The sequence below is a fragment of the Hemitrygon akajei genome, chromosome 12, assembly GCF_048418815.1.
Source record: "Hemitrygon akajei chromosome 12, sHemAka1.3, whole genome shotgun sequence".
Taxonomy (NCBI): domain Eukaryota; kingdom Metazoa; phylum Chordata; class Chondrichthyes; order Myliobatiformes; family Dasyatidae; genus Hemitrygon; species Hemitrygon akajei.
Genome location: NC_133135.1, coordinates 58,817,063 through 58,834,296, shown reverse-complemented (window position 1 = coordinate 58,834,296; position 17,234 = coordinate 58,817,063). Strand labels below are relative to the sequence as shown.

At 38.8% G+C, this 17,234-nt stretch overlaps 1 protein-coding gene across 6 annotated transcripts in view; it reads left to right on the top strand.

Moving 5' to 3' along the window:
• Positions 1 to 17,234, top strand: part of raver2 (ribonucleoprotein, PTB-binding 2) — a 130,162-nt gene that overhangs the window by 49,456 nt on the left and 63,472 nt on the right. For 4 of the 6 annotated variants that reach the window (XM_073063197.1, XM_073063193.1, XM_073063192.1 and 1 more), the window contains exons 4-7: positions 539 to 727; positions 1,459 to 1,582; positions 3,319 to 3,404; positions 7,869 to 7,967. In XM_073063197.1, the coding sequence (XP_072919298.1) occupies positions 539 to 727; positions 1,459 to 1,582; positions 3,319 to 3,404; positions 7,869 to 7,967 (498 nt within the window). The remainder of the gene's footprint in view (positions 1 to 538; positions 728 to 1,458; positions 1,583 to 3,318; positions 3,405 to 7,868; positions 7,968 to 17,234) is intronic. The other 2 variants (XM_073063195.1, XM_073063194.1) reach the window with 2 other exon arrangements.

Below are 17,234 nucleotides of genomic sequence, written 5' to 3'. Positions count from 1 at the left end.
TTGGAAATAGGTACAGAGGAGCTGTCAGGGGTAAGTTTTTTTTTATACTGAGAGAGGTGAGTGCATGGAATGGGCTGCTGGCAATGGTGTGGAGGCGGATACAATAGGGTCTTTTAAGAAACTCCTGGATAGGTACATGGAGCTTTGAAAAATAGAGGGCTATGTGTAACCTGAGGTAATTTCTAAAGTACATGTTTAGCACAGCTTTGTGGGCCAAAGGGCCTGTAGGTTTTCTATGTTTCTATGTTTTTGTCCCAAATAAACAGCTGTCCTGATTAACTCATGGCCCTATTAACCAGAATCCACTGTACTTATTAAAAAATTGCACCTTTTATTGTATTATTTCTTGTTCCTTCAAAAAGCCATTTCTTCTCCAGCCCTTTATTCTAACTTGACCAAATTCAGTTTAAAAAGGTTGAGAAAGCATACTCCCAGTGAAATTCCTTCAACTATCCACCACATATTTCCTTGAGTGGCTAGCTAGAGGTGTTCAAGTGTTTTTTTTAATATGCTTGTTTTTCTTCCATTTATTTGTCAGCTTGCCCAGGGCTCAGGTAGCCAACCGTCCTTTGCAGTGGTGGAGTACCAGACTGCTGATCAAACTGAATTAGTTCAACGATCCACTAATGGAATGCTTATTCGGGGTAGCCATGTCAATGTTTCATTTTGTGCTCCAGGGCTTCCAGGGCGCAGTATGCTAGCAGCACTTATTGCTGCTCAAAGGCCGGTGAGTAAGAATCTTTAAACCTCTTGGAAAAGAAGAATTGTACTTAATAGATTGTGGCCCTCACTTTATTTTTAGTTCAATGATGAGCAATATTACTGATAATGAGGCTTGAGACTTGGGTTGGTTTTCTGCATTATATAAAGACATTTAGAGTTGCAAGCCCAGTTTTCTTTGATATACATGGCTCTATTTGGGAGCAATAGCATTATGTTTCAAATTTTAAAGGACAACAAAGGAATTGTATAATCAAAACTTGAATTCTTTAACAGCCTGCTAGATTTCCCACACCACCACTTCTTTTATGATCAAAATCCTTTAAGTGTGAAAAGCCAGCAGGCAATTTCTGAGGGTAGGTCTTGGGTTCAGTCCTTGAAGTGTATTCAGTTCTCATGGATTACTCAATGAACAACCATGCAGAAAAGTCTCCTATGAAACTGGATTCATAGAGCCGTAAAAAGTACATTTGGATCTGGGAAAAATGCAGGTGGCAGTCTCAACTGAATGTAAGTGTCTCAATAATTCCACGAATAAAAAATATTTTGAATCAAATTATGAATGTTTCACTTCACTGCAAATATTATCATTCTCATTAAATTTTCATTGTTTTTTCATGGTTTTTAAATTATTTCTGTAAATGATTTTCCTTTATAACACATTTGCTGTTATATAAATTCCTACATATATGGTTTTGCAGTAGTTGGATGTCTAACTAAATTAAATTTCCTTTTAAGTTGTTAAACAACAGTAAAGGCCTCCTTCCTGCACCCAACCCTTTGCAGTTCATAAACGCCCTGGGTAATCCTGTTTTGCAGTTGCTCCTGAGACCTTACTTCAATGGGCGTGCTGGCAAAAAAAGTGAGTTACTTTGCAGCTCTTTCCAAAGAAATATATGTAACATTTTAAGATTTGTTTTTATCAAGCATATATGGGTACCTAGCAGGTAATGGTTCAGGAGTCTTCAGATGTTTCCTTATTGTATTTGTTCCAGGGATTTTCTGCTTGTATAGATGTGAACAAAAATTGTTGGAAGAGTGGGCAATCTAACTATCACAACATGGTACAACAGACCATTCCAATGAGAAGAGTAAAAAAGAAACATAGTAATGTTAAGAGAAAGTATAATGATTGATGTATTTCTCTTTAGGTCTAACTTAATGGTAAAGCCTGTGTTGCTTTTGTAGAAGCTGAGATTGAGGACTTTCCCTAGGAAGTGATCAAGAGCTTATAATGACAAAACGAAGAGGATACAATTTTTATACAGTAGTTCAGGGAGAAAATAATCCAATTGATACCCAAAAGATTGAGATTCTTCAGAGAATTACAATCCTTACTGGAGCCATTTGTAAACTGATACAGGGTTGAGAAGATCAGTGTTAATTGTATGGTTCAGAGTAACACAGAAGGAAGGAATTTCATTTCCAATTTCAGTCTCATGATATGCTGGCAGGAGCAATCTTTTTGGGATGGATTCCACTTAAATTGAACCAGGATGAATGTCTAGATGAGTTAGGTGGCTTGAAGGCTTTAAACTAACAGTGTGAGAGGTATTGGATGGAATTCAAACCACCTTCCTTAGCATTATCTAAACCTTTTCTTAAGATTACCAGTCCAATATTAGTGCCAAGATGTGTGCAAATCTTGTAACTACTTTTGTATTAAAATAGAAAATGCCAGAAATACTTTTTTAGGTTAACCAGCATCTGTGCTGGAGAAATTGTTAGATCTTCAGGTGAATGGAATGAGCATTTATTATCTATTAGATGTTTTGCTAGTGCAAAACTGAGGAAAAAGAATTGCAACACATGGAAGTTTTTACAACTGTATACATTTGGACTATGTTTAGATAGTTAAGCTTGAATTGTTGAATATCAGTGAAGTCATGAATTCTGTTGCAATTTCTGTAATGTTTGGATTGCTTTTACCGGTTAGTGCATGAGGAGGGGCTGAGGGACAGTGGGTGGGTAAGAGTTCTAAACAGTCTTCCTACCTGCAAGGCAAGTTCAAGTTCAACAGGTAGCACAATAACTTTTGGCAGATCTTTGTTTGAACTATAATCCATGTTTGGCTGATGCTGAAGTTTCAAGCCAGAAGCTTAGGGCATCCTGAGCTTCAGTATTCTCTTGATTATTTTCATTTATTGCTATAGAGTCTTTTGTGTATACTCAGAGGCAGATTGAGTGTTGGTGTAATAAACATTAATATTACTCAGCATTTAAAATTTGTGTAAAATTGAATCATATGCTCAGGTTAGTTAATTAGTGCTGTGCAGCCTTCTAATCTAAAGACAATGTTAACAGTTAGGCCTGTAGGTTTTTGCAAATAAAATGAAGTGAGGTGTTTTATGTTTAATGAATCCCTGATTTTGCTCTTGGACACTTCTCGGCATCGGATAAATAGTGAATTAGACTTGTGACAGTAAGCATGAGCAAAATATGTCACATGCAAAAAAGGTATATGGAGCAGTTCCAATGTTTGTGTGACTAATTTTGAGTAATTTTCCTTGTTATTACCTGAATTTTAGAAAATTAAAATGAACATTTGTGGAAGCAAAATATTTCTTCACGCTCTCAAATCTGGTTTGTTCCCTTAAGGTATGCTGGGGACTACCCGTGACCTACCAGTTTTGCCAAATCCTATACTGACTGCAGCCCTGCTTCAAATAAATCAAGCACAACAGGTAGCTGTTTTGAAATCATTCTTTCTCAAGCACATTCCAATAAATAAGTAAAAAGCTATCTATGCTTCATATACCACTATAAGATCACCCTTCATTTCTGCACTCTGAGGAAAAAGTTCCACCCTGCTAAAGCTCGCTATATAACTCTTTGTACTATCCTCTCCTCTGCAGACTTTCTAGCTTAATGTCATCTTTCCTACAGTAGGATAACAAAAACTAAACACAACATAGTATCCCAAATGTAGTTGGACAAACATCTTGTACATCATCCCAACTCTGTACTCGTTGTCCTGACTGAAGGCCAGCATGCCAAAAAACATCTTCACCACCCTGTCTATTTGCAATGCCAATTCCTTGGTACCTCTTATAAAACACACATAATGGCACTACAGTTAATTATGAAAGTCCTACCCTCATTTATGATCCCAAAGTGTAACAGCTCACACTTATCTGAATTCAGTTTCCATTCCTTGGCCCACTTGCTGAACTGAACAATATCCCTCTGTTTTGTTGTAACCATCTTCACTGATGATAACACCACCTGTTTTAGTGTTACTTGCAAACTTGCTGACTTTACCTTGTTTGTTCTCATCCAAATCAGAATCAGGTTTATTATTACTGGCATGAGACGTGAAATGTGTTAACCTAGCAGCAGCAGTACAATGCAATACATGATATAGAAGAAAAAAAACCAAAATATAATAATAAAATAACTAAATCATTAACAGGATATGTAAATTGAATAGATTAAAAATTGTACAAAAAAACAGAAATACTATATATTAAAAAATGAGGTAGTGTCCAAGAGTTTAATGTCCATTTAGGAATCAGATGGCAGAGGGGAAGAAGCTGTCCCTGAGTGGCTGAGTGTATGCCTTCAGGCTTCTGTATCTCATACCTGATGGCAATAGTGAGAAAAGGGCATGCCCTGGGTACTGGAGGTCCTTAATAATGGGCACTGCCTTTATGAGACACCACTCCCTAAAGATGTCCTGGGTACTTTGTAGGCTAGTACCCAAGATAGAGACGACTAAATTTACAACCCTCTGCAGCTTCGTTTGGTCCTATGCAGTAGCCCCCCCCCCCCCCCCGCCATACCAGATAGTGATGCAGCCTGTAACAATGTTCATCACAGTACATCTATAGAAGTTTTTGAGTGTATTTGTTGACATGCCAAATCTTTTCAAACTCCTAATGAAGTATAGCTGCTGTCTTATATAATTGATATAAATGACAAATAGTAATGGACTTATCACCAACACTTAGAGAACACCACTAGTCATGGGTCCCTAATCTGGAAAAACAACCTCATTATCCTCTGCTTCTTACCATCAAGCCACTTGTGTTTTTAGCTAACTGCCTTTTCCTAGATTCCACAGCAGCCTCTGCCATGTAGAACCCTATCAATGACCTTAATGAAGTCTGTAGTGCCTTGAAAAAGTATTTAGCCCCCACAAATACTTTGGCAGTTTACTGTCTCTTTTTCTAAAAATAGATTTAAATATAAATTTAAAGTAGGATTTTTGATCATTGTGCATGATATCAAATCAAAGTAACTTCAAAACCTCTGAATAATTTACTAAACAATAAAAACCACAATTATGAGGCTGAAAGTGTCTTCAACTCCTTTGTAATTACTATGCTAACTTTTCACAGGTGCAATGTACTGTATTACTTTACAGACTCACCCAGTTTGATGTACTGTAAAAAATCGGAGGATCATCTGTTTTCAATGAATTTGCAAGAATATATACCCCCTCCCTCTGTAATGTCTACCAGTATGGTAGATATTTCACAGACCAAACCAAACTTGAAGACAAAATTGCATTCAAGACAAGTCAGGAAAATGATAATAGAGAAGCACAAATCTGGGGAAGAATACAAGACCATCTTGAAAGCACTGAATATATCTTGGAGTTCAGTATAGTCCATTTTGAAAAATTGGCAACAATATGAAACTATAGCCACACTGTGTAGGTCAGACTGTCCCTCTAATCTTAGTTGCCTGCAAAAAATGGTACTGATAAGAGAGGCTACTGTGATACCAACAGTCACCCTGAGTGAGTTGTAGAAATCAGTGGCTGCAACTGGAGATGAAGTTCGTGTCTCCACAACTTCCAAGACCTTGCACAAAAAGGGTATTTATGGAAGAGTGGCAAGGAAGAAGCTCTGGCTTTAAAAATGACATATATTTGCCTAGAAAGACTTTGCAAAGTGTCACTTAAAAGATATTGTAAAGATGTGGAAGAATGGCTTGTGGTCAGATGAGACTAAAGTGAAACTTTTTGGCCTCAACATTAAATGGTACGTGTGGTGTAAATCTAATAATGTGCATCAGCCAGGTAACATCATCTCTACTGTAAAGTATGGTGGAGGTAGCATCATGCTGTGGGGCTGTTTTTCAGCAGGAGGTCAGGAGGCCAGTTGGGTCAGGATTGATATGAAGATGAATGTTGTTAAATACAGAGAGATTCTGAATTAAAACCTGCTCACCTCTGGCAGAAAGCTTAAACTGGGGGAGGAAGTTTGTCTTTCAGCAGGACAATGACCCAAAGTACACTGCCAGAGCACTCACAGAATAGTTTCAAATGAAGAAGATTGATGTCCTTAAGTGGCCCAGTCAGAGTCTTGACCTTAACCTGATTGAACATTTCCGGCAAGACTTCAAGATTTCTGTCCACCGCCATTCCCCAACTAATCTGGCACAGCTTGAGCAATTTTGCAAGGAGGAATGGGCAAATCTTGCTCCATCACATTGTGCAAGACTTACGGAGACTTATTCAAAAAGGCTGCTGGCTGTAATCACTGTGAGAGGTGATTTATCTGAATATTGAGCAAAGGGGAAATGAATATTTTTGAATTGCTGACATTTCAGGTTTTGAATTATTAGTTTTTCATGTTTTACAATTTTCCATTTTTTGGGGGCTATACGCTGTAAAAAGGAGCATGAGAGTCACAAATAAAAATTTTCAGTTAAATTGATTAAAATCCCTTATTGTAATACTCATTTATGTGAACAAAGGGTTGGGAAATGAATACCTTTACAAGGCACTGTATATACTACCTTTACAATCTACCACCATCAACTTTCTTGGTTACTTCTTCAAACAAAAACTCAAAATTGTGGGACTAATTTCCCATACACAAAGCTGTGCTCTCTATCCCTAATCAACCACCATCTTCACAAATGCATGTGTATCTTATTCCACAGAAACCCTCTTAGTAACCTATATACCACAGATGTCAGTTTATTTGGTGTATCAGTCCCAGATTATTTTCAACCTTTCTCAAATAAATGCACATTAGTCACCTTCCAGCCTTCTGGCACTTCACCCAACATTAATGGTAATGTATGTATCTCAGCCAGGGCTCCCATAGTTTCTTCTCTAGTTTCTTGGATATACCTAATCAGCCTCTGGAGCTCACATATATGTTAAGACCTTCCAGGACCACCTCCACTGCAATACAGACTATCCTAAGACATCCCATTAGCCTCCTTAAGTTCTAAAGTCTTGATCTCCTGCTCCACAGTAAAAGCAGAGAAGTATTCATTGAGGACCTCACTTACCTGCCATAGCTCCATACAGCTTTCCGTTTTGTTGTCTGAGGGGCCCTGTTCTCTCTATACTTACACTGCCCTCTCATTTCTCCATTAGTTGGTTTTGCTTTACTGAAGGACAAGTGAAATTTGTATTAAACATTTATGAAAGTCAAAGAATTGTTTTGTTTATCAAAGGAATCCAATAGCCTATTCTCTTCCCAATTCTAAAGATACTTGATTATGCAATGTTCTCTCTTCAAAACTAAAATTTCTTCCCTGAATGGAATTTTGCAATGTTGGCTCTTGCTTTAGACTGTTCCATAAGCTTCACTGACAGAAAGTGGGCACCACAGTAGCATAGTGGTTAGTATGAAGCTATTACAGTTCAGAGAGTTCTGGAGTTCGGAGTTCAATTCCGGCACCATTCTGTGAAGCGTCTCTGTACGTCCTTCCAGTGGCAAGCTTGAGTTCTGTCCGAGTCCTTCAGTTTCCTCCCAAAGTCCAAAGACTCACTGGGTAGGTTAATTGGTCATTCATTATGAATTGTCCCGTGTTTAGGTTATGGCTAATCAGTTTGTTGGGGTCACTGGGCAGTGTGGTTCAAAGGGCTGGAAAAACCTACTCCAAACTGTATCATTAAATAAAAAACTAAATAAGTAAAAAGAGCAGTGTTGTTTTGAGAGATCTATTGATTGAACAGTTTTGGCTTTCGACTAGTGCTGTCCAAACCTACAACTCTGGTTATCTGTGAAAGTAATTTTTTCTACTCTTCTTGATATCTGGCAAAAAATAAAATATTCTTTTAATTCTTTGCAACACAGATTTTTTTAAAAAAAAATTAACTTGGGAAGATAATTTTTGTGTCAGTAATTGATCAACTTGCTTGTACAACCTACATTATAACAAATTAATTTCCTACCTAGAATGCTGCTTTGGGGAATGGATTGTTTCAGAATCTACTCCAAATGCACATGACACAGCAACAACTGCTCATGAACAAAGAAAATCCAGCAATCAACAATGTGAGTTTGTAACTGCCTCATTCTTATCTAGATTTGTGTTGTCTTCTTTTTCTTTTAAATGATGATCTTGCATTAAACAGTTACATGCTGGCAGATCAAGCATTGTCAGTGGAAAGAGTCAAATATAATTTGCAGAGACATTCTGGAAGGAATGACCAGAGGTAGGTTTAGAGCTGCCTTATTAATAGACTTACTGTAATTAGAGCAGTTAATGAGACTGAAAACAAAAGAACATTTAAAACTGTGCAAACTGGAACTGTTACTGAAACCAAAAGGAAGTGCTGGAAATATTCAGTGGATCAGACCTTGCCTGGTCCCAATTTATGGAAACTGACCTTTTAAATTAGTTAATGACTCTTTTATTTACTTAGGGATTAAAATCACAAAAAACCATAAAGAATTATTTAGGTTTAATTTTTTACCCTTAATTGATCAGATTAAATGCTTGTTTACTAAGTGGTCGCCATTATCTTTATCTCTGATAGGTAGGATTAATGCTATTAAGATGGTTATTTTACCTAAGTTTTTATATATTTTTCAAGCGGTACCAACTTTTATTCCGAAATCTTCTTTTACTAATGTTGATTCAAAAATTTCCTCATATATATGGCAGAATAAAAATCCCAGGTTAGGTAAAATATACTTACAGAAGACTAAGAAGGAAGGTGGGTTGGCATTACCTAATTTCAGATTTTATTATTGGGCAGTTAATATTAGATATTTGTTATGTTGGTTGAAAGACTGAGATGGATCTTTTGGCCCTCATTGGGTGAGTTTGGAAATTAAATCGGTACCAGGTTATGCTCTGGGTTCTATTTTAGGGACTTCTCTCCCTTTTGCTCTTTCTAAATTGCCGAAACGAATTGACAACCCGATAGTTAAACATACTTTACATATATGGTTTCAATTTCGGAAATGTTTCGGGTTGACTCAATTCGTTTTAAATATGCCTATTGTATCTAATTGCTTTTTCCACCCTTCAATTATAGACCAAGCTTTTTTGGCTTGGAAAACTAAGGGATTACTAAGATTTTCTGATTTATTTTTGGACAATTGTTTTATGTCTTTTGAGCAATTATCTAATAAATATAATTTGCCTAGATTTCATTTTTTTAGATATTTACAGATTAGGCATTTTTTAAGTACGGTACTTCCTACGTTTCCAAATTTTGTGTCTTCAGATATTTTGGAGAGTTTGTTTGAATTAAACCCTTTTCAAAAAGGGCTTATATCAAAACTTTATAATATAATTATGAAGATTTGTTCAGAGCCCCTTTATAAGACAAAAAATGATTGGGAAAGAGGGCTTAATCTTATTCCTATTGAAAATTGGGATAGAATTCTTCAATTAGTTAATACATCATCTATATGTGCCAAACATTCATTAATACAATTTAAGGTCGTACATATGTCCAAGGATAAATTAGCTCAGTTTTATTCTTGTATAAATCCTATTTGTGATAGATGTCAGTTTGAAACCGTGTCTTTAACTCATATGTTTTGGTCATGTCCGCTTTTGAAAAAATATTGGAAAGATATTTTTGATATTATCTCTGCGGTATTGAACATCGATTTACAACCCCATCCTATTACCGCAATTTTTGGTTTACCAATGATGGACTCATTTCATTTATCTTCTTCCGCCTGTCGAATGATTGCATTTCTCACTCTGATGGCTAGAAGATCTATTTTGTTGAATTGGAAGGAAATTAATCCTCCCACTGTATTTCATTGGTTGTCTCAAACTATGTTATGTTTAAATTTAGAAAAAATTAGAAGTGGTGTATTCGATACTTCTATTAAATTTGAAAAGATATGGAGACCATTTATTCAATATTTTCATATGATGTAATATGACCCTGTTCCAAGCTTATTTGATTTTCCAGCTTTAATCTTATTTATGTTGAGAGGATCGGAGTTGACGACACTGATGATTATGTATTCTTGTGAGATATTATAAACAGCCCTTTTTTTTCTTTTTCTAGTTTTTCTTTTTTTTCTTTTTTTGCTTCTTTTTTCTTCTTTATTAGCTATTAGATTAGTAGTTAAGCTAATTTTGCAAACTTTTTTTTCTCTTTTTTCTTTTTTTTATATCATATATTTTGAAATACCTAGATTTACCTTGTTCATACATATACTGTATGGTTCATGTTTTGGGAAAACTCATTTATACTGTAATCATTGCTTATGTATTCTTTCATGTGCAATGGGAATTTGTATGTTTGTAATCCCTTTATTAATATATCAATTGCATTTTGTTCATGTTATTAAGATTAATAAAAAGATTGGTGCCAGGGTCCGGGACGTTTCTGATCGCGTCCAAGATATCCTGAAGTGGGAGGGTGAGGAGCCAGAGGTCGTGGTACATGTAGGTACCAATGACATAGGTAGGAAAGGGGAAGAGGTCCTGAAACGAGAGTATAGGGAGTTAGGAAGGCAGTTAAGAAGAAGGACCGCAAAGGTAGTAATCTCGGGATTACTGCCTGTACCACGCGACAGTGAGAGTAGGAATGGAATTAGGTGGAGGATGAATGCGTGGTTGAGGGATTGGAGCAGGGGGCAGGGATTCAAGTTTCTGGATCATTGGGACCTCTTCTGGGGCAGGCGTGACCTGTTCAAGAAGGACGGGTTACACTTGAATCCTGGGGGGACCAATATCCTAGCGGGGAGGTTTGCTAGGGCTACGGGGCAGACTTTAAACTAGTAAGATGGGGGGGCGGAAATCAATTTGAGGAAACTATGGGAGAGGAGGTTAGTTCACCAGTAGAGCAAGTAAGTAGACCGTGTGTGAGGGAGGACAGGCAGGTGATGGAGGAGGGATGCGCTCAGCCCGAAGTTGTAGGGGAGAAGAAAGAAAAGGATAATAGATTTGAATGCATTGCTAGGGATGAAAAGAGAGGAGGAGGTGGAGAGTATCTTAAATGTATCTATTTTAATGCTAGGAGCATTGTAAGAAAGGTGGATGAGCTTAAAGTGTGGATTGATACCTGGAATTATGATGTTGTAGCTATTAGTGAAACATGGTTGCAGGAAGGGTGTGATTGGCAACTAAATATTCCTGGATTTAGTTGCTTCAGGTGTGATAGAGTAGGAGGGGCCAGAGGAGGAGGTGTTGCATTGCTTGTCCGAGAAAATCTTATGGCGGTGCTTTGGAAGGATAGATTACAGAGCTCCTCTAGGGAGGCTATTTGGGTGGAATTGAGGAATGGGAAAGGTGTAGTAACACTGATAGGAGTGTATTATAGGCCACCTAATGGGGAGCGTGAGTTGGAAGAGCAAATGTGTAAGGAGATAGCAGATATTTGTAGTAAACACAAGGTGGTGATTGTGGGAGATTTTAATTTTCCACACATAGATTGGGAAGCTCATTCTGTAAAAGGGCTGGATGGTTTAGAGTTTGTGAAATGTGTGCAGGATAGCTTTTTGCAACAATACATAGAAGTACCGACTAGAGATGGGGCAGTGTTGGATCTCCTGTTAGGGAATGCGATAGGTCAGCTGACAGATGTATGTGTTGGGGAGCACTTCGGGTCCAGTGATCACAATAGCATTAGCTTCAATATAATTATGGAGAAGGACAGGACTGGACCTAGAGTTGAGATTTTTGATTGGAGAAAGGCTAACTTTGAGGAGATGCGCAGGGATTTAGAGAGAGTGGAATGGGTCAAGTTGTTTTATGGGAAGGATGTAATAGAGAAATGGAGGTCATTTAAGGGTGAAATTATGAGGGTACAGAATCTTTATGTTCCTGTTCGGTTGAAAGGAAAGATTAAAGGTTTGAAAGCGCCATGGTTTTCAAGGGATATTAGAAACTTGGTTCGAAAAAAGAGGGATGTCTACAATAGATATAGGCAGCATGGAGTAAAGGAATTGCTCGAGGAATATAAAGAATGTAAAAGGAAACTTAAGAAAGAGATTAGAAAAGCTAAAAGAAGTTACGAGTTTGGTTTGGCAAATAAGGTGGAAGTAAATCCGAAAGGCTTCTACAGTTATATTAAAAGCAAGAGGATAGTGAGGGATAAAATTGGTCCCTTAGAGAATCAGGGTGGTCAGCTATGTGTGGAGCCGAGGGAGATGGGAGAGATTTTGAACAATTTCTTCTCTTCGGTATTCACTAAGGAGAAGGATATCGAATGGTGTAAGGTGTGGGAAACAAGTAAGGAAGTTATGGAACCTATGACAATTAAAGAGGTGGAAGTACTGGCGCTTTTAAGAAATTTAAAAGTGGATAAATCTCCGGGTCCTGACCGGATATTCCCCAGGACCTTGAGGGAAGTTTGTGTAGAGATAGCAGGAGCTCTGACGGAGATCTTTCAGATGTCATTAGAAACAGGGATTGTGCCGGAGGATTGGCGTATTGCTCATGTGGTTCCATTGTTTAAAAAGGGTTCTAGAAGTAAGCCTGGCAATTATAGACCTGTCAGTTTGACATCAGTGGTGGGTAAATTAATGGAAAGTATTCTTAGAGATAGTATTTATAATTATCTGGATAGACAGGATCTGATTAGGAGTAGCCAGCATGGATTTGTGCGTGGAAGGTCATGTTTGACAAACCTTATTGAATTTTTTGAAGTAGTTACGAGGAATGTTGACGAGGGTAAGGCAGTGGATGTAGTCTATATGGACTTCAGCAAGGCCTTTGACAAAGTTCCACATGGAAGGTTAGTTAAGAAGGTTCAGTCGTTAGGTATTAGTGCTGGAGTAATAAAATGGATTCAACAGTGGCTAGATGGGAGATGCCAGAGAGTAGTGGTGGATAATTGTTTATCGGGATGGAGGCCGGTGACTAGCGGGGTGCCTCAGGGATCTGTTTTGGGCCCAATGTTGTTTGTAATATACATAAATGATCTGGATGATGGGGTGGTAAATTGGATTAGTAAGTATGCTGATGATACTAAGGTAGGAGGTGTTGTGGATAATGAGGTGGGTTTTCAAAGCTTGCAGGGAGATTTATGCCGGTTAGAAGAATGGGCTGAACGTTGGCAGATGGAGTTTAATGCTGAGAAGTGTGAGGTTCTACATTTTGGCAGGAATAATCCAAATAGAACATACAGGGTAAATGGTAGGGCATTGAGGAATGCAGTGGAACAGAGAGATCTAGGAATAACAGTGCATAGTTCCCTGAAGGTGGAGTCTCATGTAGATAGGGTGGTGAAGAAGGCTTTTGGAACGCTGGCCTTTATAAATCAGAGCATTGAGTACAGAAGTTGGGATGTAATGTTAAAATTGTACAAGGCATTGGTAAGGCCAAATTTGGAATATTGTGTACAGTTCTGGTCACCGAATTATAGGAAAGATATCAATAAATTAGAGAGAGTGCAGAGACGATTTACTAGGATGTTACCAGGGTTTCAGCACTTAAGTTACAGAGAAAGGTTGAACAAGTTAGGTCTCTATTCATTGGAGCGTAGAAGGTTGAGGGGGGATTTGATCGAGGTATTTAAAATGTTGAGAGGGATAGATAGAGTTGATGTGAATAGGCTGTTTCCATTGAGAGTAGGGGAGATTCAAACGAGAGGACATGATTTGAGAGTTAGGGGGCAAAAGTTTAAGGGAAACACGAGGGGGTATTTCTTTACTCAGAGAGTGATAGCTGTGTGGAATGAGCTTCCTGTAGAAGTAGTAGAGGCCAGATCAGTTGTGTCATTTAAGGTAAAATTGGATAGGTATATGGATAGGAAAGGAGTGGAGGGTTATGGGCTGAGTGCGGGTAGGTGGGACTAGGTGAGATTAAGAGTTCGGCACGGACTAGGAGGGCCGGAATGGCCTGTTTCCGTGCTGTGATTGTTATATGGTCTTATATTATATATTATTGAAAGAGAGAGACAGATCTTGCCTGTGGAGAGAGGGAAAATGAGCTAATCAATATTGACTGCTTCAATATCTCAACTTCCCTTAGTTACTTTAACCTACCTGCTTTCCAACAAACACTCCAGTCAGTGAAGACTAAACCTGCTAGTTTTATCAAACCCACTGAAAGACTAGATCGCAGTCTCCTGGACTGTCACTGACCTGAACTTCTGATGAGATCTTTTCTCCACAGCTTCTATTTTATAATTGTGGTTGTATATGCTGTCCATAGCTCCTTGAAAATGACTGCACAATTTGAGAGGGTAGTAAATAAGTCATATAATACACCTACCTTTTATTAGTCAAGGATTTCAGTTCAGGAATTAGAAAGGTCGTGTTGGCAGCTTTATAAAACTCTGGTTACCCTGCATTTGGAGTATTGTATTCAATTCTGGTTGCATCATTAGTGTCATAGAGTTATAGAATGCCACAGCACAGAAACAGGCCTTTGGTCCATCTAGTCCATGCTGAACTATTAATCTGCCTAATATCATTAACCTGCACTTGGACAATAACCCACTATACACCCCTCATCCATGTACCTATCCACATTTCTCTAAAATGTTGAAATTGAACCCATATCCACCACTTCCGCTGGCAGCCCATTCTGCATTTTCACTACCCTTTGAGGAAGTTCCCCCTATTTTCCCCTTAAACATTTCACCTTTCACTTTCACCCTTAATCCATGATCTAGATTCTGTCAACCTCAGTGGAAAGAACCTGCTTGCATTTACTCTATCTGTATCCCTCTTAATTTTGTATATCTCTATCAATTCTCCACTCATTCTCATGCACTCTAGGTAATACAGTCTTAACCTATTCAACCCTTCCCTATAAACTCAGGTCCTGGCAATATCCTTGTAAATTTTCTCTGCACTCTTTCAACCTTATTTACATCTTTCCTGTAGGTAGGCAACCAAAGCTGCACACAATACTCCAAATGAGGCCTACCAACGACTTGTACAACTTCAACATAACATCCCAACTCCTGTACTCAGTACCTTGATTTATGAATGCCAGTTTGTCAAAAGCTTTCTTTATGACCCTATCTATCTATAATGCCACTTTGAAGAGTTATGAATCTGTATTCCCAGATCCCTCTGTTCCACCATACTACTCAATGCCCTACCACTCACTGGAAATTTTCTTGTATCCATCTTCTGACTGGTGCTTTTCAATAATCAATCAATTTATCAATCAAAAATAATCAGTAATTTTCAATAATCTGTTCGTGGAGCTGCTTGAAGTGTTCTTTTGTCTTCAGGGTGTAGCTTTTGCCAGGATATTTACTCATCAGTAGTTAGACCTTCCAGATACAGGTGTATTTTTACTGCTGTATAGTCTTTTGAAACACCTTGGCTGCACGCAGGTTTCCAAAAACAGATCTCCATTTAACTAGCAATCACGAGGAAATCTGCAGATGCTAGAAATTCAAGCAACACACACAAAATGCTGGCAGAACACAGCAGGTCAGGCAGCATCTATGGGGAGAAGCACTGTTGACGTTTTGGGCCGGGACCCTTCGTCAGGACTCACGAAGAGTCCTGATGAAGGGTTCCGGCCCGAAACGTCGACAGTGCTTCTCCCTATAGATGCTGCCTGGCCTGCTGCTCTCCATTTAACCAGTTATGTGACTTCTAAAACCAATTGACTGCATATTAAAGGGGGTGAATAGTTATGCATTCAATTATTCTGTGTTGTATATTTGTAATTAATTTAGATCACTTTGTAAGATCTGTTTTTACTTTGAAAGAGCTGTTTTCACTTTGTCAGGAAAGATACTTTTTCTGTTGATAAGTGTCAAAAAAGCCAAATTAAATCCACTGTGATTCAATGTTGTAAAACAGTAAAACAAGAAAACTTCCGGGGTGATGGTGGGGGGGGGGGGGGGGGGGGGGATACTTTTTATAGGCATTGTATGTAGTGCAAAAAATAGGAAATTTAAAGAAACGTAGTGAGGTAGTGTTTAAGGGTTTAACATCCAATCAGAAATTGGATGGCAAAGGGGAAGAAGCTGTTCCTGAATCATTGAATGTGTGCCTTCAGGGTTCTGCAACTCCTTCCTGATGGTAGCAATGAGAAGAGGGCATATCTTGGGTGGTGGAGGTCCTTAATGATGGACATTGCCATTCAGGAGCACTGCTCTTTGACGATGATCTGGCCGCTATGGTGGCTAGTGCCCATGATGGATCTGGCTAATCTTACAGCTCTCTGCAGCTTACTTCAATCCTGTGCAGTTCTTCCCCCCCACCATCCCCCATATTAGATGGTGATGCAGCCAGTTGGAATATTCTCCATGTTACATCCATAGAAATATGTGAGTGATTTGGTGACATACCAACTCTCTTCAAATTCCTAACTAAATATAACTGCTATCTTGCCTTCTTTATAACTGCATCGATATGTTAGGTCCAGGTGAGGTTCTCAAGGATATTGACACCCAGGAACTTGAAATTGCTCACGTTCTCTACTTCTGATCCTTCTATGAGGACTGGTTTGTGTTGCCTCATCTTGCCCTTCCTGAAGTCCTCAACCAGTTCTTTGGTCTTACTGATGTTGAATGTAAGGTTGTTACTGTGCCACCTCTCAACTAGCTGGTATATCTCACTTCTGTGCGCCCTCTCATCTCCATCTGAGATTCTACCAACAGTACAAATTAGCAAATTTTTAGATGGCATATGAGCTGTGCCTTGCCGTACACTCATGGGTATGGACAGAGTACAGCAGTGGGCTAAGCATATATCCCTGAAAAGTGCGTCGGTGTTAATTGTCAGTGAGGTGGAGATGTTTCCAATCTGCACCGATTATTGAATTGAATGATCTTTATTGTCATTATACATAGGTACAATGAAACTCCATTTGGCTTCCTCTCAAGCAATTAAATGAAGCGGTAGATAAAACAAGACAGTAATAGAAAAACAGTATTATATAGATAAGTTGCAGCAGCACCAGAATATCACAGTAATGCACAAAGTGCCCTTAATACAAGTATTTGAGTCCTTGTGTTATGCATGTGTGTGCTCACAGTTTCAGTCATTGTTCTGTGGGAGTGGAGTGATGGAGGCCACAGCTCTGGGGTAGAAGCTGTTCCTCAGTCTGTTTGTTCTGGCTTTTATTGTCCTGAACTGTTTGCTGGACGGCAGCGGGTCAAACAGGGAGTGGCTGGTGTGTGTGGTGTCTCTGGTTGTGCTGATTGCTTCCCTCCTGAGTCTGCTGGAATAGATGGTTTTCGGTCCTGGGAGCTCCATCCTGACAATTCGCTGGGCCGCCTTCACCACGCGATGCAGGTCTTGTCACTCAGCGGCTGTGCAGCTGGCATACCACACTGTGGCGCTGTTGGTCAGGATGGTTTCAGTTGTGCTTCTGTGGAAGTTAAGCAACAGCTTTTGTGGGAGTTTGGCCTGTTTCAGCTTTCT